Source organism: Pelecanus crispus, chromosome 5, assembly GCF_030463565.1.
Source record: "Pelecanus crispus isolate bPelCri1 chromosome 5, bPelCri1.pri, whole genome shotgun sequence".
Taxonomy (NCBI): domain Eukaryota; kingdom Metazoa; phylum Chordata; class Aves; order Pelecaniformes; family Pelecanidae; genus Pelecanus; species Pelecanus crispus.
Window position 1 is genome coordinate 39,945,931 of NC_134647.1, and position 26,378 is coordinate 39,972,308.

At 42.3% G+C, this 26,378-nt stretch overlaps 1 protein-coding gene across 1 annotated transcript in view; it reads right to left on the bottom strand.

Moving 5' to 3' along the window:
- ERBB4 (erb-b2 receptor tyrosine kinase 4) overlaps positions 1–26,378 on the bottom strand; it is a 429,738-nt gene that overhangs the window by 215,776 nt on the left and 187,584 nt on the right. Inside the window, exon 4 of the mRNA XM_075710522.1 lies at positions 8,085–8,219. Coding sequence (XP_075566637.1) covers positions 8,085–8,219 — 135 coding nt within the window. The remainder of the gene's footprint in view (positions 1–8,084; positions 8,220–26,378) is intronic.

Consider the following 26,378-nt stretch of genomic DNA (forward strand, 5'->3'; position numbering starts at 1 on the left):
GTCTCTATGTTTCAATATTAATAAAACACATGACAAATGCATTGAGACAGCTAATTGGGGGCTCTCCAAAAGTAGCTGTAAACGAGCAATTATAATACAATTGGGGCGTGGTTCCCCAGGGATTGTCGCAGGACTGATGCTTTTTAATATTACAGCCAAGGGTTTAGAAATTATTAAAAAATCCCAGGCAATAAAACATACAGATGACAGGAAGACTGAAACTCCAGCAAATTACAGTTAAGAGCAGGCAGTATTAGAGCATGAGCCAGGCTGGCAGGTAAGCTGGAGTCACTCACACCAAATGTCTTTTATAAAGCCAAACTAAGATTGCATGTTTCAGAACAAGACATGCAGGCAACATTTTCTGGAAAGCAGGGAGTCTCTAAAACACACAGATGTCAGAACTGCCTGAACATCGGGTTCCTCGTGTGAAACCAAAACACAAAGGATACAATTTTTACTTCTACAGGATATTGGTTAAATCGGTACTAAAACACTACGTACACTTTGGTTTCTGCCTTCTAAAAGCACATTGAAAAATACAGATATTTTACATTGAAGAGCAACTGAAATTATTTTAGAGCCAGAAAGAAATTCCTCACCGTGAGAGATGTGAGACCCTCTATCTGTTTAGCTTATGAAAAGAAGACCAAGAGGTGAGCTGATTACACGGTACATGCCATTTCTACAGGGAGAAAATGCTGGCTACAAGAGAGCTCTCTGAGCTAGCTGGAGAAGGTGCAAGAAGCACCAACACCTGCAATTTAAAACTGTGTTCAAATTAGAAATAAAGGCACCTGGCATTATTTCTCTTGACACTAGGGAAATAAGCAGCTTCCTGAGGGATGGCTGCACTTCTGCAAAGCTTCAGACCAGCGCCAGAAGAGCATACAGAGGACCGAAGAAGCCCCACACTCTCCCCCAGTGGCTGCGGGAGCTCCAGCCACACTGGGGCTGGGGGTGCTTCTGAAACTCAAAGCCGGGCTGGAAGATGCGCTGCACTTAGGGAAGTTACTGAGCTCAACGGCAGGCAAGATGATGATATACTTGAGGGCCTCCACATACAGGAAATCAGAGCTAATGATGTTTCAAGGCTTCTTTTGCCCTTGAAAAAAATCTATGAATCAATAGGTAAAAAGAGGGAAGATATTTTAAAGCAGTGTTTCCCTTGAACGCATCATGGGATTTATTGAATCACAGGTACACAGCAAAAGACCAAGCCTTTTCTTCCTGTGCATCATGTAACAATGTAGAAGTACTTCTGCACAGATCAGAAACTGGGTGGGTTTACATTACTAGGAGCAATTAGATACAAAGCAATGGCAGAGTATTATGTTATGAATAGCAAGTAAATGAAGTTGTCCTATTGAAAAAATATCTTGCCAAAAATTCCAGCTTTTTTCACAGCCAACAGGGGCTCAGTCAAAAAGTCAGATCAAGCCAAGGGAAATTTTTCCACAGATCTCCTACACTTCAGAGTTTGAGCAGAAATTCCAGTTCAGGACAATACTTTAAAATGGGCTTAATTTTCACAGAGTTCAGTTTTCACAACTCTGGGCATGTGCCAACATGCAGTCCTGCATTTTTCTTGAATAATTTCTTGAAAGGCAGCATTTTTTTAACTTGAAAATGGAAAATAATTTTTTAATCTTTATTATTCAGTTACCAGCTCCATCATGAGCATGCATCCATACAGTTTCAGCATTTTTAAATGCATTATTGATTTATTTGAACCTATGCTATTAGCTATGTAAGTGACCTCAATGCAATAATTCAAACCCTTCAGGCTTTTCTGTGAAACAAAATCTCCAAGTAAAGCTCCACTGACAATTCTGATTTAATACTACAGTCCTTGTCAAATCCTGCGAAAGAGCTCACCTGGCACAATGGGGGGCTAGCCCAGTTCCTGCTAACTATGAAACTAAGGAGGACATTGAGGACACTGAGGACACTGATCAAAGCAGCTGAGTTTTCACTGCACTTTCCCTAAAGCTGGTTAGAGAGGAGTTGTCTACCAATCGAGAGTCATTTTAGGCAAGAAGTCTAATCCTTATTTCCTGCTTTATTTCTTGCACCATCGCTGGGAACTGCACCTTGGGTTTCTAGCTCCAAAGGGAAGAGCTCCAGCTTTTCAGTTAAGAGACTAAATGCAACAAGTGGATGTGGTAACAGGGGAATATGGTCTCACAAAGCATGCCCTTAGCATGCTTGGCTAATGCTTGAATTCATGGCTTGTCTTTGGAAGGAGAGAAAACAGATTTTCAGCATTGCAGAAACAAATTCAGTAACATATACTTAAAGGGAAAATGTTGTTCCTTAGACAGTTAAGCACTTTTGAGATTCCCACTGCAAGGTGCCCAGCTTAAAAACCCCAGGCTGATAGCGTTGATTTCAGGTAAATCGAAGAGAAGGCTGCTTTCAAATTACAATAAATTTTAAAAGCTTCAGCTACAAGATACCAGTATGGGAAGGCTCTGCAAACAGTAAATACTAGTATTATTTCAGAGTATGCATCAAAATGCCAGGCACAGAGGTATTTGTCCTTGGCGAGTTGAAGTATGTGTGGCCCCTGGTACAACATTTGTTTACTACATTTCAGCAGTATAAGCTAAGCTCTGCACCGACAGCCACTGGCTGTATTCATCTTAACAGTAAGACCATGTAATTCAAAGGCCTCTAACATGAGCTTTTCTGCATGCATTTGATCAGAACATGAAGCAATGGGTAGAATGCATTTCAGGCTAAAGAAAAAGAAAAAAAGGAGAAGCAGCACTTTGGATTCATATGTCTGCAGTATTTCTATCATAGCGGTTAAGACGCCGTGGCCTTTTCAGCTGGCTTCCTAACACTGATGTGACAATGAAAGCCCGCAAAGAAGGGAATCATAAAAGCTTTATTTGCAGAGTTCACTGGCCATATTCTATTCTGTCTAGCACTGATGTAAAGGAAGGGGATTGCCAGAGTTGGCAGATCCGAGGTATGAAACAAGCACAGAGGCAGGGGACTGATTTTATTTCAAAGCATCTTCATTTCACTCCGCCCTTTGTCTTCCTCCTCTGCTGATTGCCTTGGAGCAGCAGGGAGGGTTGCAAGTGAAATTATCCCTGAAGTGGGACCATTATCAGCTCTTCTGTCTGGCTGGGGAAGAGAGCAGCACCAGCAGCTTGCAGTGTCGGCTCCCTCACAGGGGAAGACGAACAAGGAGCGCGGCTGACACGCACACTGATGCATGGGTGCTCCCAGTACGACAATGCATTTGTATAATCCTGCTGGAGTCCACTCTGGCATCGGCATCTTTTGGACATGTAGACGCCTTCAGGGAGATTTCATGTCTGCTACTGACGGCTGGAAACAATGCTAGTGAGGCCAAAACACCAAAATGTGGTTTAGGGTTTAGGACCGTCTGGAATTATGAAGTGTCTGATTCTGACATTCATGGTGGTTTCCAGCCTTTTGTCCCTGAAATATTCTCTGCCAGGCAGCACTACTGAGATGGTCATGGTGAAACAGCATTAACAATTCCTGGGACATAAGCTACCCTCCAGTCCAGCCAGTAGTGGCTAAACATGGCACATATACCGATGCATCTATCTGGGTCTCATATGATCAGACATTTACGCAGACTTCCCTAAAAAATCCTAAAAATACTAGTACGGACTTTGTTGAGCTTGACACAGAAGGTTTGGTTGGTTTACATTCACAGATTGATGCAGACTCTCTAACGGACCTTCTCACTCTCCTGTAAAGTTTTTTAGATAAGCAGTAAAACCCACTCATTCTTTTCAAGATATTCTGACAGGAAAAGTCCCAGAGGGCTTTCCTTGACATCTCTTGCACTTAGGATATTCTTGGTGATGCCAAGCAATGTGTACTTACTCAGTTCCAATGGACTTAGCCAAGATTTGCATTTGATAGGAGGCACCTGAGACTTCAGGGAATTTAATACATTCATGTAAAATAAACAGTAAGTATATATACATGCTGGATCCAAAAAAGCATGACTCACAGTGTATGCAGAAAAGTACCAAAGACTTTGTAATGCACTGAGCATTATTTGCAGCAGTGGAAAAATACCAAGACTGGGCCCAGCAAGCACCCACACTGCCTAGCAGATTATGAAAAGTGACATGTGAGCCAAATTTGAGAAGAGTATACCTTATTTAATGATACTCTATACTGATTTCCATTCTAGGGTTATAATTCAATGTTCATTTCTCCAAGTCCTTTCTGCACCAGTACAAATAACTTGTCTTAATTCTTTCATAAACTACCAGTGTAGCACATTCCCTTTCTATTCTACCTCCTGACAGGTAGTAATAAAGTTCCACATTTGAGTGATTTCATTTGAAGGCGTTATATATATATATACACACACACCCCTATGTGTATGCATGTGTGTGTAATACATGCACGCATGCACACATGGAGAGCTATTTAATTTTAGGCTATTTTAAATGGTGATTTCTGTACCTGAATTCTTTGTTTCCCAAAGCTCTAACACCTTTGTTAAACCATTTTAGCCATTTGTTGGCTTTCTGTATAACAGGGTTTAGATTTTCACCTATATAAGTTATGAAGACAGAAATGGTTTGGATTACCTAATTTAATCAAATTGCACAGGACTCATGAATAGTACTGAGATGGAATCCAGTCTCTTGGAGAAGGAGACTTACGTTTATTAGTTTAAATACAGTCCAACTGGGCTCTGCTCCATCCCAAGTAAGGAAAAATAAACTTTGGGCAGCTATCTTAATGAAGCTGCCTTGGTACATAGCTCTCAATCATCATTGAAATAATGCCATTTCTCAGGTTTATCAAGCACAAATGGCAAAGCACAAATTGTTGCTTCCCTTTGATGTTTCAAAACAACTCAAAAGGAATGAAAAAATATTTTAAGAAAACTGGACTTAGGTACATGCATTCTTTCATCTTGCTGTGGGAGCTAATTTTTGCCTTTATCACTTTCAGGGTGTGATTCCAAGAGTACTCAGCACTGATCTTGTTCTGATTCCTCTAAAGTCACCAGTAAAACTTTCATTAGCTCAAAAAGATAGTATTGATGTTGGCTGCTTTTTAAAAGAGCTTATTACCTTGGTGTTGCAGAAGCATTTGTCTTGAAGAACTGGCAAAGGTTAAAAGAAAACCCAATAACAGAACAAAACAGAGTAACAACCAAGTCTTTTTCTTGTTGAAGCAATGACTCATAAAAGGGTACAGGCATTCCCTAACCTTCAAAGGTTTTATCAGTTCTGCTTAGAACTGATCATCACCAGTGATGAGGTTTTTTTAATATGCAAATAGGAGAGCTGGCTGCATTACAACTATGTCAGGTTTCCAGCCAGAAAGCAGAGGAGACGAGCCTCAGCTCTGGAGTTGGAAGATCGAGGAGCAGTGGAATTTGGCAGGCTCCCAGAGGAAGCCGTATCTCAAGTAGCTGTGCTCTGTTTTTGAGGGTATAAGGTGAGACATACAAAAGCAAGTCAGCCTTATACAAAATCTATTACACCACAAAGCACTTGGTAAAAAAAAGTTGCTGCTTAGAAATTAGGGGGACTCATCAAATGGTCTTTACCCAGAGTCTAATTTTTTTTTTTTTTAATTCCTAACATGGAACTGAAGAACTGAAGTAATTTCTTGGCTGTAGTGGAAGCTAAAGAGGTAATCAGTCATTTATACATCGTTGAGGGACACCTTAGGATATGGTAAGCGATCCAGAATGTGCCTATATCCGGAATGCTCAGAAGAATATGTCTACCGTGGTGTCACTCCTGACATCAGATATAAACTTATTCCCAGCCTATACCTGAATTTCAATTTTGATACATCCTGAGGGTACTGTTTAACAGCATGGTATTCATTTTGAATGCACTTTACTGTATTATGGAAAATTTTACCTAAACACTTTGTATCACTATCACCACCATTCACTAGAATTCATTATTGCCACAACAATCATCAAAATACTACTGAAGGTGAATAACTCTAGGGAAGGGAAATAGGGAAATGAGCCGGAAGAAGTGCTCACCAAGCCACTCTCAATCATTTATCAGCAGTCCTGGCTAACTGGGGAGGTCTACAGTTGACAAATGTGATGCTCATCTACAAGAAGGGCCGAAAGGAGGATCCAGGCAACTACAGCCCTGTCAGTCTGACCTCAGTGCCAGGGAAAGTTATGGAGCAGACCACCTTGAGTGCCATCATGTGGCACATACAGGACAACCAGGTGATCAGGTCCAGTCAGCAGGGGTTTATGAAAGGCAGATTCTGCTTGAATAACCTGATCTCCTTCTATGTCCTGGTGACCCAGTTAGTGTATGCGGGAAAGGTTGTGGATGTTGTTTACCTGGACTTTACTAAAGACTTTGACACTGTTTCCTACAGCATTCTCCTGGAGAAACTGGCAGCTCACAGCTTGGACAGGTGTATGCTTCACTGGGTAAAAAACTGGCTGGATGGCCAGGCCCAAAGAGTTGTGATGAATGGAGTTAAATCCAGTTGGCAGCCAGTCATGAGCGGTGTTCCACAGGGCTCAGCACGGGGGCTGATTCTGTTTAATATCTTTATCAATGATCTGGATGAGGGGATCAAGCGCACCCTCAGTAAGTTTGCAGATGACACCAAACTGGGTGGGAGTGTCGATCTGCTCGAGGGTAGGATGGCTCTACAGAGGAATCTGGACAGGCTGGACTGATGGGCCGAGGCCAACTGTATGAAGTTTAACAAGGCCAAGTGCCGGGTCCTGCACTTCAGTCACAACAACCCCATGCAACGCTACAGGCTTGGGGAAGAGTGGCTGGAAAGCTGCCTGGCCAAAAAGGACCTGGGGGTGTTGGTTGACAGGCAGCTGAACATGAGCCAGCAGTGTGCCCACGTGGCCAAGAAGGCCAGCAGCATCCTGGCTTGTATCAGGAATAGTGTGGCCAGCAGGACAAGTGAGGTGATTGTCCCCCTGTACTTGGCACTGGTGAGGCTGCACCTGGAATACTGTGTTCAGTTTTGGGCCCATCAATACAAGAAAGACATTGAGGTGCTAGAGGACGTCCAAAGAAGGGCAACGAAGCTAGTGAAGGGTCTAGAGAGTGGCTGAGGGAACTGGGGTTGTTTAGCCTGGAGAAGAGGAGGCTGAGGGGAGACCTTATTGCTCTCTACAACTACCTGAAAGGAGGTTGTAGTGAGGTGGGTGTTGGTCTCCCAAGTAGCAAGCAATAGGACAAGAGGAAATGGCCTCAAGTTGTGCCAGGGGAAGTTTAGATTAGATATTAGGACAAATTTCATCACTGAAAGGGTTGTCAAGCATTGGAACAGGCTGCCCAGGGAAGTGGTTGAGTCACCATCCTTGGGGGTATTTAAGAGACGTGTAGATGTGGTGCTTAGGGACATGGTTTAGTAGCGTACTTGGCAGTGCTATGTTAACGGTTGGCCTTGATGATCTTAAAGCTCTTTTCCAACCTAACTGATTCAATGAAATGGATCAGACAAATTAATCAAAGTGCAAAGATACTCCAAGTTTGAAATCGAGAGCATTGAAATAGAGATAACATATTAAAAACAGATAAATATTGGCTATACTGTGATCAGCACCCCAAATTCTCTCTCCTTCTTCACAGATACACAAAAGGCAACAGGATAACTATTTCTCTGAGGTTCATATCTCATCTAAGTCAGAATATCCGTGAGCTTGTACCATAATTACTCCAGCAGCTAATTATGATGCCATAGACAGAGCATTGTGACTCAAGGACTAGACTGAGCAGCAGGAACAAATGCAAAGCAAACAATAACGTCTGTGCTTCCATGGCAGCACAGTGGCTTTAGTAATAAATAGAAAAAAGAATACGCAGAAGAGAGGAAACATGAGAGAAAATTCAGAAAATGTATGATGTTCACAAATATTCTCTACAAAGTGTTTTTAAGATTAGACTAAGTGTTCCTACAAGCAGCATACAAACTTTGAAGAATGCAACGTAAGGGGAAAATTTACAAATACAATTCTCTGTAACAGAGGATCAGGGAAAACCTCTGGTCATATTTACACTGTTTCATGCTGAGCGACTGACAAGGCTAAGAATGAAACTAGTACTTACATCCTGAGCTTCCATTTGTTGGAACCAAAGTGAAGTTGGAGGCCCAGGGGTTACGCACGATATCCTGCCAATGAATGGTGTCTGCGAAGCAAAGAAATTTGTTCTGGCCAACATACACCCCTCCATTCAGTATTTCTGCATAAAAGAACAAGAGAACATACTTGTAAGACTTTAGACACACAGCTGATTATATCTATTGCTGCTTTGTGTACTGGAGAGAGAGGGCATGAAATTTAAATGCAAAAAATTCTCACTGTAATCTCACTTAATACTGTGAAAACTGGAGGCCAAGTAGCTTACAGTATTTGTAAAGAGGAACCATTTATTTATATGCAGAAGAAACCTGATGAAGACAGCCACACAGTTGCTAGATGAGTTATTGGGTTTACCTGTTGTTCCAGTGTAATCAAGTATGGAACATTGCTGTTATTTGTGGGTAAAATAACCTTCCAAACTTAACTGACTTTAAAAACACAAGCAATCAACCACACTATGCTGTATTTCATCAATACATATGAATGCTTAAAACATACAATGAACTAATGGGCTCCACTGGGGTAGGAATTTTCTGAGCCCACAGTACAGAAGAAGGGTCCAGTCATCACGATGTCTGGAAAAGCATGTTTTTCCAATCCGACTGTGCTGCTGTAATACCATGATCCAAAATACTCAAGTACTCAACATCTATCATCCAAATCTCGAATACTATGATCCAAAACTACCACTGACATGCCTTGCTGGAAGCTTTGTGTCAAAGGGAGATGGTTTCTGAGGAGATAAAAGGTCGGGGGGGGGGAGGGGGGGTGTGTGTTGTTTTTTGTTTTGTTTTTTTTTTTTTAATTTTCATGTTTATATCACTTAGTTTAAAAAAATGGCTTGTTCTCCTATCTCAAAAGACTTGATTTGTCAAATGTCAACATGAAAATGATCTTACAGCTGTTGGTTGTAACACCAGGTTTCCTCTGGAGCAATAACTTTTTTTTTTTTTACCCTCTAAACTCTTGTTCAAATTCACAATTTCTCTTCTTAACCTGGCTCTTGTATTTCTAAAGCAAAGGACAACCCATGTGACTTTCATTAAAGTTAACAGGACCTATGCAGCTACAACCTCATGAACCGCTTACTGTCAGAGATTCAAGCCTCAGCAAAGAAATGTTGAAGGATAGTTAGTAATGGCACCTTAGAATGACATTAAGTGCTGCTATACAGCCAAGAGTGGCACACTTCTCACAGAGACATTAAGAGTAAATCTTGACTATGGTAGCAATGATTAAGGTTGTCTGATAGTTCTCATCTCCCAAGAAAACCTTTAAAAGCTGTAGTGGGAATGCTAATGTTGACAAACAAGAAGGAAGGAATTACTGCATATTTTTTTAAAAAAAATCAGGGTTTACAGGCCACGGTATGTAGAGGAGGTAGCCCCCAAGAAAAGAACGTATTAAATAAAGGATCATCTGTAAATACATCCTTCCACCATATTAATCAGTTCAGAGTATTACTATTTCTTAGAAACCTCTGGTTTAAAAGCTTGGCTTTTCATTGAAAAGGGGCTTAAAAATGAAAACAATAATAACAATCTTATACAGGAAAGAGTCCAGAGTCCAGATTAGAGATACAGCAATGATCTGTCTGTATGATATTCTTATGATCCTGAAAAAACCCATACAGTATCTGTTAGCAATTCTGCTCTGGTGAAAAAGTGCGACTTAGAAGAAGAACTGAAAACATGACTAGTGATGATTTCTCTGTGTTGTCCCAGCTATGCAGGATTACCTAATCCATTATGGCCCAGATTTTTATTAAAAATAACATCTAACGAGCCATGAAAAACTGTAAAATCTACATTCATAACTTCTTAAACACTTGCACACGATTCCAAATAGTGTCACTATCAGTTGGTACATCTGAACACCTGCCACTTGCATAATTTCTGTTTTTTAGAGCATTCACTCATGACAATACCTATCAAATTTTCTTTTCTGCTAGGAAATTTGATGCATTCTTGTAGAGCAGGCAGCATCTCACTCTAAAAGTAATTCTAATAGTTTCAATTTGTGGAGAAAGACTTTATTCAGTATAAAAGTAACCAGAAAGTGTTCCCTCTGTACTGTAAGGAAAGCTGACAGCTTGCCTTGCGATTTACTAAAAGCAAATGTGGAAAATGCTCTGACTTCCCTCATCACTGAATAATAAGCATTGTTCCTGCTGTCCTTCCCCAAAAACACGATGCAGTATCTTTATTTGCCCTGCCTGTACCATTTTTCACAGGGGACAGGATTAAAGTTTACAGGTCTATTCATGCACTGAGGTGCTAATAAACCCAAGTAGTAATATCAAAGATGGGTTCTTACAGATATTAAATAATCCTGTGTTCAAAGTTTAGTACAATCTTTAAAGTACTTGTGTTTGACTCGTCCTGCTTTATGGGATCCAGATTCATTCCCTTTCTACCTTCCCGTTCCAACCTGCTATCTTACTTTTCTTTATGCTGAGTCCTCGGCATGTGTAAATCAGCACAGATGCATTGGCTTCACTGACTTAAACTCAAATGCATTTTGCTCTTCTCTGCCCTCTCTTAGCAAGAACAATACCTGGAAAGACCTAATAAACCCTGTTACATGTTAAGCAAATGAAGCACAAATGTAATCAACATACAATAGAGTTACTGTATAATGAACTCATCATCATAAAGTCATCATCTCATTTTAATTTACAGCACTGAAAGTGAGAGATAAAGTTAAACAATAAACAGGAGGAGAAAGGCAGGCATCTCTGTCTATGCAGATGAGCTAGCAAAGGAAGCCAGGCAAAAAGAGCTTTCTTCTCTTGCATGCAACACCTGAGGTGCCCCTTTGCTGAACTCTTTCAGAGGTTGGAGCCGGAAAGAGAATGACAAGTCCCCAGGTGAATTTTGTGATTTCTACTGTGAAGAAAGAAGCTAGTTCTTGCCAAAGAAGCACTAAAAAGGACTGCTCACAGTGGAACGTATTTTAAATACCACCAAATACCAAGTAAATTTTGGGAAGAGCGTTTTTGTCTTCTAAAACAATTTTTTTTGTGACACTGGAAAATTGCTAGTCTAAGTACAACACTGCTCCATGGGACAGGAGGCAGAGCACTCGGCTCTATCAACTGCTGCCTGAAATACCTACCGTGCTGCACTGGCAGCAAAATTACCCTTGGAATTCTACGCTGCTCAGGGACACAGAGTTACAAAAGGGGATTTTGAAGCACAAGTCCCACTAGCTTTTGTTGGGAAAAGAGTTCCTGAAGGTGTCAGACAATTTTGGATGCCTTCCTCTAAGGTACTCATGGCCACACTTAAGAGTACCACGATCTCCCATTTTGGCACCAGGGCTACAGCTGGTTCTCTGAGCAAAGGACTAGCTCCCAGGTCTTTTGCCACTTGATTCTGAAGTGAATACAAAATCTTACCATCTTTGTTATTAGAGCTACTTTACTGGCTTAAAAGCAGTATAATTCTGTAACCAAAGTTATATGAAAATAAATCAGCAAGTGGACTCACCACTGACTTCTGTCATTATTTTGCTTACTGCTGCCAAATGATTGTTGGGAACTTATATCTACATATTATTAAAATTATATTAAATGGTTATTTATTCAGGAAGCTAAATCAGAAATGTATTATCTATTATATCTGCTATTTTCTTGCTTCCATTAGCCCAGTGATGAATAGCATAACCATTACCACACAACCTTGGTAACCTACCATACAATACTTACAATACTAACAGGAGAAATGGAAACATATGGGTCTCTGGCAACCATGAAACACAAGTATCTTACACTTTCCGTAAAGTGCCATGGAACACAGATAGGTACATCACACACAATTTATACTTAGTGTGCTAAATTCAAGAAGGGTCTAAATTCATAACATCTATTCTAACAGAATGAGTTTGACTGGAGTCAGTGAAAATGCATTACCAGCCACCAGAAGCTTACGATCACAGTAAATAAGGCAAAGGGACACTAGCTCTGCAAGTGTGCTCTCAGTTTAGACTGGAGATGAAAAAACCCTCTTCTTCACCCATCTGTTAAAAGGGCATTTTCTTCAGCTGCCTTTTTCTTGTGTACTGTGTAATCCCTCACGGTCTGTTATCTAATTTCTAAAGTGGATTAAATTGGCAAAACTTGTTCACATTCTGCAACGTATCCTGAAGTGCAAGTAACTCGTGTGTTGATATGCAGTGCGGGCTATAGGCACCTATTTAGCAGTAGAATCTGGTTCTAAAATTGCTATAAAATTGGTTATAAAACTGCTATTGTTATTCATGGTTGCAAATTAAAAGCTATTCTCTAGTACTATGAAGCCAGCTGGCACGATGAACTGGAAGAAGACATAGTGAGAGGGAAAAGAACTAGCTCTAAAGTGGGCAGAGAAAGGGTAAGGAGTTAATTAGGAAAAACTGCTGGGCATGTCCACTGTAACCACTTCAAAAACAAAACAGAAGATATCTTATACCTTCCAAGCTGATTCTCTGCTAAGGAAACAGCTGTCTTTCACACTATACCATATACAGGTATACTCTACATGTACATATTATATAATGCATGTTGATGTACGTTAATTTCCAAGGTCAACCTCCATTAGAGCTGAAGCATCTTTGCATGCTGACAGTGCTGCATCTTTGCCATCATCACCCAGGTGATGGGGATCTGTTGTCAGATACTGTATCACTCTCAAAACACTGTCATATTTCACCCAAGATGCTGAATGCGTTGTCCAAAAATGGCTTTGGCCTGGAAATTTCATGCCAAACCAAGTCTTTTGATCTCTTAGCACAGTTGATTGCTGATGACCCACTGGGAAAGCACTTCAGGTCCATCATTAATAAGCTGTGTCTTAAAGGGTAATGAGAACTGGGTGCTTTAGGAGACAATGGCTCATCCATCATCAATCAAGATCTGAAGTTTTTATACAGATGATTTAAGAAGAGTTGGACTGTGTAAAATTGAAATGTCACATTTGTATTGGGAGATGGGGGGAGTTTGGTAATGAAAATGAGAGTTTTAACCTTCTCCATTTCAGCTCAATGACCATACTCAAAAGCTCATGGATGTGGAATCTGTGTACCAGCTAGAAGCCCCAGACAGCCTTTGATCTCAATTATGCAATTTCAAGTAAAGATTATTTGGGTCATTAGCTGGAAGTCAGTTTCAAGGCTTGATGGTAACAGCAAGATATTCTTTATTTCCATCAAAAGCAATCAGCATTATGTGCAGCCTGTGGGTCTGTACTTCCAACTGCTCAATAACCAAGAACACTGGATTGTAGCACCTGAGCATAAATCTTCCAAATCTAGCTACCTATTTTGCTGCTTAAATAAAAATGGAATCATTTGATTACCTTTCACTGAGTTTGATGGGGTACTCTTTTCACCATTTCACCACAAACGTGTGTGAAGACGGGCTCACAGGGTCCTTGCGAGTCATTTAGCTACTTCATTAAAAGACAACAGGCTCTGGTCAACTCTTTCTTTAGCAATCTCCCCAAAGGGAGTATCTGTTTCATGAAAGGGTTCAGCCATATTAAACCAACTCAAAGACGACATTTGTATCTGCTCAGATTATTCCTCTGTCCATGCATGCCCTGAATTCTTCCTTTTCGCAGCCTTATTAGAATTAAGATACCAAATCATTTGGTTGGTTACTTTGTAAAAGGAAACAATACCGCAAATTATCCCAGCCATTTGTAGTAAACATGCCAGAGTTACAGTATGTGTTCCATGACTACCTTATTGTTGGGGAAGTCCAAGTCAGTGTGCAAGTCTGTGTCAGGCTAATGGGCCCCATTTCACCTTGCACCCTGAGCAGTTCCTGAGACCACTGGGCACATAAAATGTGACCACATGGCCCCAGAGGGTTCAGTGCAAAGAAAAAGTAATCCAAAATACTATGGAAGAGAGTAGAAACAGATGAATCAAACAATTAACACAAAAAACCCTCACCCATCCAAAGGGAAGAAAACAGCTGGGTATAAACTCAATTTAAGATATGTTTCTTTTCACAAGAAACAGTCCTGTTCTTAAGTATAGTATTTTTCACTCAACACACTTGGCTTGTGCTAAAGGAAATGGTATCTCTCCATAATCCAGCTAGATTCAGTTGTCCTAGAGGCTGCTCAATTTAACCCATCTTGCAATGATCACAGCAGTTTCTGCCTACTTCCATCTTGATTTCCTAAAGTATTTAGGCCCAGCTTTACATTTAAATCACCTCCTTCCCCTCCATTCTGGAGGAGGCTTCCTGTTCCTGTAATAATTACTCTGCTTTGACAGTGGAGAATAAAAAGATGTACTTATTCCAACCAACACTACTTTCGTTAACCTTACACCCGCCATCAGTATCACATATCTTTGATGTTAATTAACAACAGGGTAGACATAAAGCTGTATGACCAGCCTTAGCTCCAGCATTTCCTTTGCAGATGTTAACTGCAGAAGCAGCAGTAGCTGTTTACAATGTTACCCACCTCATTTGTTTGCTTCTTTTCCCATCACTAGCTTTTTAAAGCTGTTTGACCCTGTTGACTTTGCAGGTGAGGAGCGTTCATGTAATACGTTGACTCTGTTACAGGGATATTAATTTTCAGGAGGAGATGCTAATTACCTCACTTCTTTGTCCAGTCAAATTCTGATCCTGATGTTAGCAGCCAAGTGCTTGATTTACTGTTTTCTTAATATAATTTTGGGGGGTGACAGGAAGATTAACATATATAAAACATAACATTGTAACAATCCACCTGGCTTCCTGTGGGTTCCTTCAAATCAGGGAGAGGCAGAGAAGGGCCTGGTGGGTCCTTGTAGGTGGTAAGATGGACATGAGTCAGCAGTGCACCCATGCAGTCATCAAGGGTGATCACACAGTGGGCTGCTGAAGCAGAGCCAGCAGGTGAGGGATGTGATGATGCCCATCTGCTGGGCACTCGTGAAGGTGCATCTGAAGCACTGGGTCCACTTGGGGCACCCCAATGCAACACAGGTGTTGCCAAACTACAGGAGAGTCCAGGGAAGGACCACTATGGTGGTTAGAGGCTGGAGGACTTGTCACATGAGGAGAGGTGAGAGGACCTGGGCTCGTCCAGCCTGAAGGAGAGATGACTGGGGAAGGGAGACACATAACTGCAGACTGCCTCTACCTAAAGGGGGGCTATAGGGGAACACGGAGCCAGACTCTTCTCAGAAGTGCACAGCTTAAGGACAAGAGGCAACGAGCACAAGCGGCAACATGGGAAACACTGATTAGACATCGGAAAACAATTCTTCACAGCAAGAGTGGTTAAGCACAGGAGCAGACTGACCAGAGAAGTGGTGCTATCTCCATCTCTAGAGATTTTCATAAACAATGAACAACCTGATCCTTATCTGAAGTTAGTCCTGCTCTGAGCAGAAGATTGGACCAGATGACCTCCAGATACCCCTTCCGACCTAAATTATTTTGTCCTTCCACAATTATTAATCATCTACTACCACAGCACTTACAACACTCCATAAGCAATCCATTCTCTCCATTTTTATAAAAGCATACCTCATTTTAAACTTTTATCTACTGATAAGCATTTGGTGATGCAAAACACCCATCTGGAAGATAACATATTTAAAAGCATGTCACGTGCATGCATAAAGAAGTGCTACAGTATTTGAAATACAGAACCTATGTCACCATCGCTGTCCCCCATTTCATGCAAAAGGGACATCTGGACTAAGAACCATTACAGCTTTCAGTATGAAAGAACTGTTGCCCTTCGATCTTTTGATTTTTGTTAGCAAAAGGAAAATTGTATTCATTTAAGTCACTGTAATGAATCACTGATGAGTTTCAAATTACTGTCTATGGAGAGCATGACACATCGCTAGCTCACCCCAGAAGGCACACTCTTGAGCTCTGTATGAGCAGCAATATGCCAACAGTCAGAAATGAGCAGTCATTTCATTCACAGGAGCCATGATTTAACATTCAGGTAGCACAGCACTACCTGATGGGGATACCTGCATGCCGGTTAGTAGCAACCACGTGTTCAGGAAGAAGTGAGCTGCTTCTGCAATGCACTGGTATGTGCCTCTTCAGTGAGTCCTCTGATAACACACCATTACTTGGCAGCGCTTACCTTTCAGTTGTTCCAGAAACTGTACCTCTGAGTATGGATTTCAGCAAGGAAGGACAGCTGGGGGCATCTGATTATTCAAAAGTTACTAAAACCTGCTGAATCCGAAATAAATCATCTCTCTTCTGCCCTGCTCTTGTTCTTTGGCAGAAAGCTAGCAGAAGGTGCAGAAGGGGAGATGATGTGCAGCACACTGGGTGCACCAACAGGGCAAACAAAGTCTCCCTGGTGTCCCAGCGGGCTCCAGAATGCCTGGAGGCTCTGACAGATACCGCAGTACTGGAATTTATTTCTGCTGTCTGGTCCATCTTTAATGGTGAGCATCCTGTGGGACATAATCTGGTGTAATAACCTGAAGCAGCTGTATCAGTGCTTGCCTTGCAGTCTTTCATGACACAGCCCCCACTTTCTGTGTCACGCATCCTCCAAATTTGTTAAGTGAAGACTGAACAGACCTCAGTGTCACTTCTTCTGCCCTCTGAAATGCTATCCATGCCCTATAGCTGCAACAACTCCTTTGTCTGCCACACTGATCAGCCTCTGCAAAGGTGCAGCAGACATGCACAACTAAGCCACCCTTCCTGGCTCACCATGATAGTTTCACAATCATTTTTCCTCATAACTTCTCTAGAGCTTTTGCTGTGATTGAAGTGTTTCACCAGATGAATGGTTTCTGCTCCTGAGAGGCAGTATGTTTATTTGCCAGCCCTACAACATGAGTGATTTCCAGCAGGCTTTCCTAGTGCCTCCAGAACCCAGAACATTTCCACGGGCTGCAGATTCACTCTACAGAGAACGACCAGTCAAGGCTTCCTCAGGGTAAGATTGCAGACTGATCCTTCAACCAACCTCCTTCACCTATGACCAGCTGTTCTGCTAGTTCAGAGTCCTGGTGTACGATACTGGGACCTAAACCTCACTGTCCCACTGCTCCAACAGGGACTCATCCCACCTCCTTCCTTCCCTGATCTCAAGGGCAGGCAGCCAGCAATCAAGAGAGTCTGAAGAAACATGGGGCAGCAGTGGAGAGAGCATCCTATTCCAGGCCAGAAAAAGTGGAAGCTGATGCTCAGAGCCACCTAATAGATATGAGGTCCATTGAGCCAAACTGGACCCTTAAGAAAACCAGCTCTCCACTGAAGAGTACCTTACATTTCATATCATCTACGTGGGCCAAATTTGAGAAATGGCACTGAGAGTACTTATTTTTATTTTTTCCCCTAAACTTTTTACAAGTTCTCTCCTCACAGGATGTTCATATAATTTCTCCACCCAGGATGAGGCTACATACTTTGACTGACTCACTTCTGTGTTGCCAAGACAGACACAAGCATTTTAAATGCCTCTCCTTGTCAGGATGTTTGCTATATAATATTTTGATCAAACCTGTAATGTTTCATGTCTGCTGGTGGCAGCTCTCAATTTATCTTTTCCATCTGCTGAGATATGTAACTGTGAGACTACCATGTCCCTGTTCTCCTGGATTCCGCTCTTTATAAGTGGCATTTTGTGAGTAAATGTTGCATGGCAGTTTGTCTGCCATTGCTGCTGCACCCGTTCCAAGCAGGCTTTTCATGTGGAAGTCAAGCAGCAGTAGGAAAAGAAACCTCGGCAGGGCCAGGGGCATCTGAATGCAGCAGGGTTTCCCTGCAGCATCCCCAGGAGCTTCAACTCTGGCATTATCTGGTGGCATGTTTTTCAATTCTTTTCATACAACCACTGGCAAATTCAAGAAGCCTGCTTTCTATCCCAAGCACATCTGGCACTCAGGCCGTGCACTTGGCAAACAGACTGATGGCCTTCTGTCTTGGAGTGTAAGTGCCTCAAGTACATCCTGATTGGCATCAACATGCAGAAATTCCTTCTCCCTTTGAAAAAAATAGTTAAAAGATCTGCATGTAGTGGTAATTTCCTCCATTTTCTGAAAGGCTGTAAAAAATTACTGGCTCCATAGAGCCCTTCTCTTTCAAAACTGTCATAATGTGGCTTGGAATAATCCTGGAAGGGTGCCCAGACCCACGTCCAGCTGCATCCTGCGTTTCAGTACAAGAATTTGCATACAGGCTGGTAATTGGCATGCAGCTGGTTTTATGCCAGCTCCAGCAATTGCATAACCTAACTAATCTTTTTTCTGGGCTCGAAAGAGGAGTCTGTGTCCGCTGAGCTTAAAATTTCTATATGGGATCTATTCAAGTACGCTCTCACATTTCTATGCCACGTTGTTAACCTCTCCTGAGACACGGTGTCGACTCTTCGAAGAGGAATTTTAATTGAAATTTGTCTGAGGTGGGAAGTGCCTGTGCCTTTCCCTGGCTCTCCTGTACTGAAACTGTGCGAATGACATGCTGAAAATCCTCCTCCTGCACAGAGGACTGTAAAGTGACTATTCTTTGGCTCCTACCAGCCACAAGGACCTTGGATTGTGCTTGCCCTCCCAGCGCCGTGGCTGGGGACAGCCAGATAGCCAAAAGAAGGCCTGTAAACTGAGGAACGTGCATGTTAATCACAGCAATCAGTAAGGCCTTCTTTGTAAGTTAATGAGTTTGATAAGGTCTGAGCCTCAAGTATCCCAGCTCCCATTTTTTCCTCTTTTACTTCTATAATTCCTAAGAGGTCACTGTCAGTCCTGCTTCTTGCTTTTGCATGCAGACTTAATTCAGGTTTCAAATTTGACAGAATATCAGGGAACCTGTCCATGCTGCTGAGCCGCTGACTCTATGGAAACATAGCCGACACTTTCCTGCTAACTGTTCTTCCTCCCCAAAACTCACGTGCCTTCTGTGATTGTCATGTTTGACCACATCCTTTTTGAACTTAATTATACTCGTGTTCTGTGCATCTGTTATAAGGTAATACTGAAACAATGGCAACAACTAAAATGCGGCTGTTACATAAAAAAAAAATCAGAATTCAGGCCAATTTTCCTCAAACTATTAACCCTAAACCAGATGCTTATGTAAGGCATGGTTTAGCACACGTGAATTCATGCCAAAAGAGCCACTTTGGATAGTGGGAGCTAAAGCAATGGGTGACAAGGTCCTAAGCACAAGGGATAGTTCAGGGTTAGTTCATTCACTTTTTTTAAGACTACCATCTCTCTCCTCAAGTGTTCTCCAGTTCTTCTGCCCGCTCTTAAATATGAGCCCTTCTCATCTCCCACCAATCCTAATTTTATAAATGCCTCATCCTACACATCTAGCTTCTTAAAAGCTACAAAGAAAACATCCTCTTCTTTCTTTCCATCAATATTTTGATTGTAACCGACAAGGTTGCAAACATTCTCCCAACGCACCTCCTTCTTTTCCCAGCAGATGGATTGCACTGAACCCGAGCTGCTCTCAGTTACGATGCAGTACATCAAGAGTGACGCTGTGGCCTGGAGTGACATGGAAGTAAAACTGCAGTGAGATCTATACCTCTGTTAACAGAGGACATACTCTGTTCCCAGTAGTGCCTTGTCACATGGTGGACAGACCCTTTTCTAACTTGTTTCTGCTCTGTACCCATGTGTTGTGGGCTGTGTGGTGTTTAGCTGCATGCCAGGTTAAACCACAACACCATGCAACCTTGGCAGGAAGGAGGGTTGCCTTCCTTGTCATATCTGATAGCAGAATACACTTTCTTCCTGGAAAAAGGATCGGTTTGCTTCCAGCATTCTACCTCTCTGCAGTTAAACTAGTCCAAACGGCTTCTGTCTGCAGGCAGCGAAAGCACACAGTTTGTCCTTGTCTACACTCTAGATAAACTGCAGCCGGCACTGATTGATGGTATTTATTTCAGTGAGATAATTTTTAATAATGTAGACAACAGGAGGGAAGAGTAAGTGCCCAAACCCACCAATTCTGTCATACTAACTGCTATAAGAACAAGTCTTAGTAATTTTTTGCCAAAGAGCTTCCCAAAAAACCCTATGCAAGAGAGGGAGAACACACAAACAGACCATGGGCTGCGAACTGAGTCACTGATGGTGAAACAAAGTTGCTGTTCTCCCAGCTTTGGGGCTTGGCTCTGTAGGGTTCAAGCCTGAATCTCTGCCCCTGCATTGCCCATGGTTAGCTTTGTGGCTTTTCTAACCGTAGCATTTTAAGGTAGACGCATATGAGACACAGTTTATAAATAAATAAATAAACATAAGAGAGATCCTGAATGATAATTTCTCTCTCAGTCCACTGAGTGCTGTGCCCCAGAACTGAATAAAGTTGGTAAAGGGACGGGAATATTCATCCAATCAAATACAAGGGGGGAAACATATTCTTCTGAGTTATGATAACTCCTTGTTTGGTTTTAATAGCTTGTCTTTCTCTTGAGCTTCAGAAGTTCTTGCTCAAATTGCATAGGCAGTCAGTGTAAGGCTGCAGAAGTTATATACCTGGCTATTGCTGGTCTTCAAAGGCTACAAAACATCTGCTGGTTGGCAAGAGCAATTAATTAGCAAAATTGAAAAGATGATTCCTTTTTACAAAGGCTTGGATGAAGCAGGGGAGGGGGAGATGACTCCAGGGAAGTCAAGCCTTGTGAAGGCCTGTAAGCTGTGTGCCTCTGGGCAAATTCCCAAGGCTGAAATCTCAATGAATTTAATAGTTCTTAATTCCACAGGATTTCTAATTACAGCCAAAAGATGGTAATGCGATGTGATGTAAATGTTTAAGTGAAAATAAAGAAAATAAAAAGCCTGTCAAATTTACTAGCCAGTCTCCCAGACACAGCTCCCTGCATGCCGAGCACCCAAGTGGGTGCTCAGAGCAACTAACCGATTCCACAGACACAGTGAGAGGAGAGGAAAATAAAATGGCTCCCAAACCATCCTCCCCACACCTTGTCAGAGGCTGTCTCCTAACAAAGAAGGCCTTCTCTTTCAGTCCACCTCTATAGGTCTGACAAACTTCAGTGACTACAAACGAGCTGCATCCTGGAGTCTCCCTACGTTTGCAGGAAAATCTCCTCCTTTCCATCCCAAATCTCCCCATATGCCAGCTCCCTGCTCTTCTCCAGGGTCTTTGGGGCTTGCTCACAGCCTCCCTGCCTGCCCCACTCTGCCCTCCAAAAGCACAGGGGCACAGCACTGGGGGCTGTCAGCCAGGGCCACCCTGGTCCCAGAGAGCTGCAGGGAAGCAGCCTTCCTCCTCCTGCCCCACCACCACCTTCCTCCCCCTGACCCACTGCAGCCTCTGCCGCAGAGCATGTGGCAACCACAATGGGAGCTGCTGCCAAAGCACCCTCCCCTGTGTTGCCCTGCACATTTCTGCCTGTTCTCTGAGCCACAGAAACAGCAAAAGCCTAGTGGTCTCACCAGCAGAGAAGAGAGGGATTTTGTTAAACACCATCACCGCTGTCTCACCTGCCCTGTTAAAAGCTGTCATTTTCCTGTTGCAAGCTCAAATGAAGATTCCCGCTCCTGCACTGCGAGGGGCCCTATGGTAATTTGGGGAATCCCAGTGCTGCAGAACACGTCAGACAAGAGGACAGAGCGAAGGTGGGTAACTCCACGGAGCGCTTTGCAGGGAAGGGATGGGAAAGGGCGGTTAGGCTGAGCACTGTGGTGTGAGCAAAATCTGTTCTAGGGTTTTAAGCCTGTTAATCACTGGCTTTCATTTTTTAACATATACAAGGATCTTGCCCTTCCCTTTTTCCCCCGTTTTACACCATTTGAGAATTAAATTCTTAGAAAAGGGTCCTGTGAATGACCCATGTGTCAGATGGAAACATCTATGTATCACTAGCAAGGGACAAGCAAACAATCCCCTGAGCACCCACCATCTCTGCAGGCACAAGCACCTGTGGAGAAATCCCACCAGGAGCCAAGCCTAGGGTGCAACACGGTGTTACAGCATTGCTGGCCATCCCCACCAACAGGCCGGACGGCGTAGCCCCATCACACAGCAGCCTGCAGGACTGCCTCCAGCCCCTCTGCCTCTGGGCAAACCCAGGAGGGGAGGAAGGAGGTAAAAAAGACTCGAAGAGGCACAGCATAAAATTCAACCTTGGTCTTCCGGGCAGGACCGTTAGCACAAATCACAGCCTGCGCATGAACAAAACCATCTCCTTGCACACAGAAAGAGGGGAAATTCCTAAAACATGTAGCACGTACAGATGTACCAGAACAAGAGGTACCACACACAGAGGCACAGGCACGTCTGAGTGATCTCTGGAAACAACACTGCTGGTATATGTGCATTTTGGAAAGAGCTAGTACTCTCAGATTAATTGGATAAACATCCACTTAAAACCATATTGGTAATTACGGACTTGGAGGTTTGGGGTGCTTTTTTTGGCTTTTTAAGGCACTGGTTTTTTTGCAAGCAAAGTTTTCCCACTACTGCCTGTGTCAGTCTCCTGTCTCAGCACCCTTCTAACTTAATACCAACTCAATGGTTCAATAAAACTCCTACTGGGGCACTACGCAGGGTGCATGTGTGTTGCCAACTCTGGTCTGCAGTTTTTAGATGTTTGGCTGTTTTTCACTCAAAAGCTGCCAGGTGCTTTCCAGGAGAGTTTAGGAGTGCTAAGAACAGTAGAAGGAATTTTTGCAAATGACAACAATATTCCTCCTCCCCCGTTCCCAAGGAAACACCGTGGTTCGATGAGAGGAAGCACGTTCTTTATGATGGGGCTCAGTGCTCAGGCCTAGCACAGCAGCACTGCACATGTCACAACCAAAGCAGATCCCAGCTCGACGTGCCAGAGGGGAAGGGCATCATCTCCACTGCATCCATCTCTCCTATGAATTTGCCTTGTGTGAGACTGTGTCTCAAGGGGGTAGGCTGAACAGTTGGGGAAGGAAGAGTTGTGTCAGAGCAAGAATTTGGGTAAGCAAGCTCAGCTCAGGCTCATCTCCCTCCTCAAGCTCTGTAAAGCACTCTACGTGCGTGAACGTCAGTTCAGCCTGAGCTAGCTCAAGCCTTGCCCCTTCCCATAATGTGAACAGAGGAGAAAATGTCCTTGACTGCCTGCCAGCACTTGTCACAAGAGGGACAAAGTACTCAGGGCTCCAGCAGGCACTCTGAGATCTCTGGATTCACACATTTACTGGTCTGGGATGCAAAATATAGCTCCGAGCAGCTCTAGGAGTATGCTGTCAGTGTCGTCAGGACCCAACAGCCGCTGCCACAGGTGCTGACGCCTCTCTTGCACTTGCTCTTCTTCACCTGCTTCTGAGTTATGGAAGAGGTGATTTAAGTCCAAACAAGTTTGAAGCTGAAGCTTGCGTTCACAGTTGCCTAAATCTGACATGGAGATGATAGCTGGTTCTACAGAGAAATGCAACCACTAAAACACCAGCTGCTTGTCCTAAGTATGGCGTGTGCCATACTGGACATGAACACTGCAGCAGGCTGAACTCTCCTGGATGCTGCCCACTCTCCCTGTACCACACAGTATATTGGTAACTGTGCCCTACTGAGGAGCCAAATCCTCTGTTTTACCCCTCTGGCAGAGCAGACAGAAATCAGAAGTCCTGGCAGGTCTTACTTGCATCTAACTCTCAGTGTGCCCTGTTGAGACTTGAACGCACATCCTTCAAAAGGGCAGTGCCGGCAGGCCACCAGTAGCACCCATACTGTAAATTAAACCTACCATATGGCATATAGGTACTTGGAGGGGTCTTAAAGAAATCTCAGGTACAAAAAACCCCATAAGGGTACTCACTGCGCTCATTTACAAGAAGGCAGAAGGAGAACATGACCACACATCAAATACACAGGAGAACAACCTTATGATGATGAAACAACCACCTATAATTACAAATTTAGCAATTTTTTTCTTTGGTGATTTTGATTCCTTTTCAGGAATAATTAACATTTCCTAGCATACGTTTCTTGCCAGACAAGAATAAACAGGAGACTAAATACGTTTCAAGGCTGGGGAAAAATAAAAATCAGATCTTCCGTTCAGTAGTGGGGTTCTTGTACATTTTCCCTTTAAATCCATAACTCAGTTTTATATTTACTTTGTTAATTGAAACTGAGATTTATTAAATTTGTAGCTTAAAAATCCAATAAAGAAGCCACCATAGGCAAAAGCATTTCCCTTGGTACAGCTGTTATAGTAAGCTATCAATCAGCTATGAACACAGATACACAAACTGACTGTGCCTATCAGAAGATGATAAAACAACATCCCACTGATGTAGGAAAGTTTTGCTTATCAGCAGCTTGTGTCATTATTCCCCAAAATACAGAATGATGTTCCATACAGGCAAATTCAAGGATGAGGTCTTTTTCCTCCGAGGTACCCCCTATGCTATATTAGTATTATTCCAGTAATACCCATCTCAGAAATTAATTCAATGCAAGTATCCTGGATGCAGAAAAGTCGGAGCAGACAGCACTCTATACATAAGGGATACCAAAACCATGTTGTTCTTTACGTCAGAATTTTTTCCAGTAATTTTGAACTGTTCATTAAATAACCAATGCTCTTTGCCTGAGCAAGCAAGACCCTGAACTAAAAAGAAGCCCTGAAGAGAAATAGTGCAAACCTGCCCTGAGAGCTTTCACGTGTTTCCCGTTGCTAAGGGGTATGACAACTGCTTGTTCGGGATGAATATATCATCGGGCTCTTCTGAAGAGCCTGTTGGGGGAGGTATGGCAGAAACTGGACAGGATGTTAAGATGCATCCCTGCTGTGCTCTTCCCTCACTGCTTGAAAAATAAGAAAGAGAAAGGAGCCTAACTTTTAACCTTGCTACATATTTGTGGAAGGATATACCGACTTCAGAAGTTTCTCTTTGTTTGTTGATTCATTGTGTAACTAACCTTGTGCTTATGACTCAATGAATTGCTAAAAAACCTTGTGTACGTGTCAGTGCCTTTCTAAATAAAATCCATTCAGGGTTCTTAAATGGTGGTGTACTAGCAACAGTAAAAAACAAAGCCTGGCCTAATTATACAAATTATTACAGTAAATATTTAGGACTATGTATGGCTTTTGTGTGGTACTGAACAGTGTAACATGTAAGAGAGAAAACTTGTCATGAACCTTACACATTCTCTTGCATGAAAAATTAACTTTTATGCTTAGAGTTTCTTCACTCTCCATACAAGTGAGATTTCTCAAAGACTGCAAACATGATTTTCTGTAGCTCCCAAATGTTTTCATCTATTTGCTGTGATTGTGCAAGTAAACTCCTGCTCAAGAGAAAACCATACTGATACCCACATAAAAAAGCTTGCATATCACTTTAAACCAGAAAAATCCACGCAGATGACCTGAAATATCTCTCACTGTCTGTTTCAGCATATGGAAGTTTCAGTCACTCCACCAAGGACCAGAAATGAATGTCATGATCAGCACAATCAGTCACCATGCCCTTCAAATAACAGCTAGATTTAACTCCACTGCAATGATTTTACAGTGATACACCAACAGGGCATCAACCTGACTGTGAACTATTCCAAGCTGCAGTTACATCAACTACAGGTCTTTCCGTATTCTCAATCCACTGGGTCTCACACCTATTTGCACAGCTGAGGAACACATCCTCGTACCATTTCAAATGTTCGTTATAATATTTTGATTTGAAGCAAATATAAAATAATCCAGGGTCACTTGAAAATATTTCTACCACCACTGGAGTTTTTATTTGCTGAAATGTATCAGTGCTTGTATATATTATTAATATATTACTTATTAGCACAAAAATGGACTTGAAGGCTAATAAATTGAGTGATTCATTTAAAGGCCAATAAAATGCACCAAGGCAAATAAAAATACAAGAAACTCATGTCAATGTTAAAATAATCAAGGCTTTTAGGAAAACAAATTAATACCCAAATAACTGTCATTCCTGAACTGTTTCTTCGCCAAGATAACTTAGTGACTCAGCTCCCAGCCTGGCAATTAGAAATTGGCAAAGTACTTGATTGATACAATAACACTACTTAAATTAATGAAGCAGATAACGCCTATAATCAAGGAGAAAAACCTAGAAAGGCTCTAGGTAGCATGTTATTACACCACAAAAGAGTTGATTTGTTTTGATTTCAGTTGTGCCTCAGTATGCTTACTGAATGTGGTTCATATTACAGGTACTTTAATCTCTTTATGCACACAGCAGTTTCCATTAAAATGCCAGCTTGGTTAATGATAAATCCCAGAGAGTTTGTGAGTTCATGCGATGCGAAACCTATAGAAAATTTCAGTTGCCTATCCCTAAAAGCTGTTGCTGA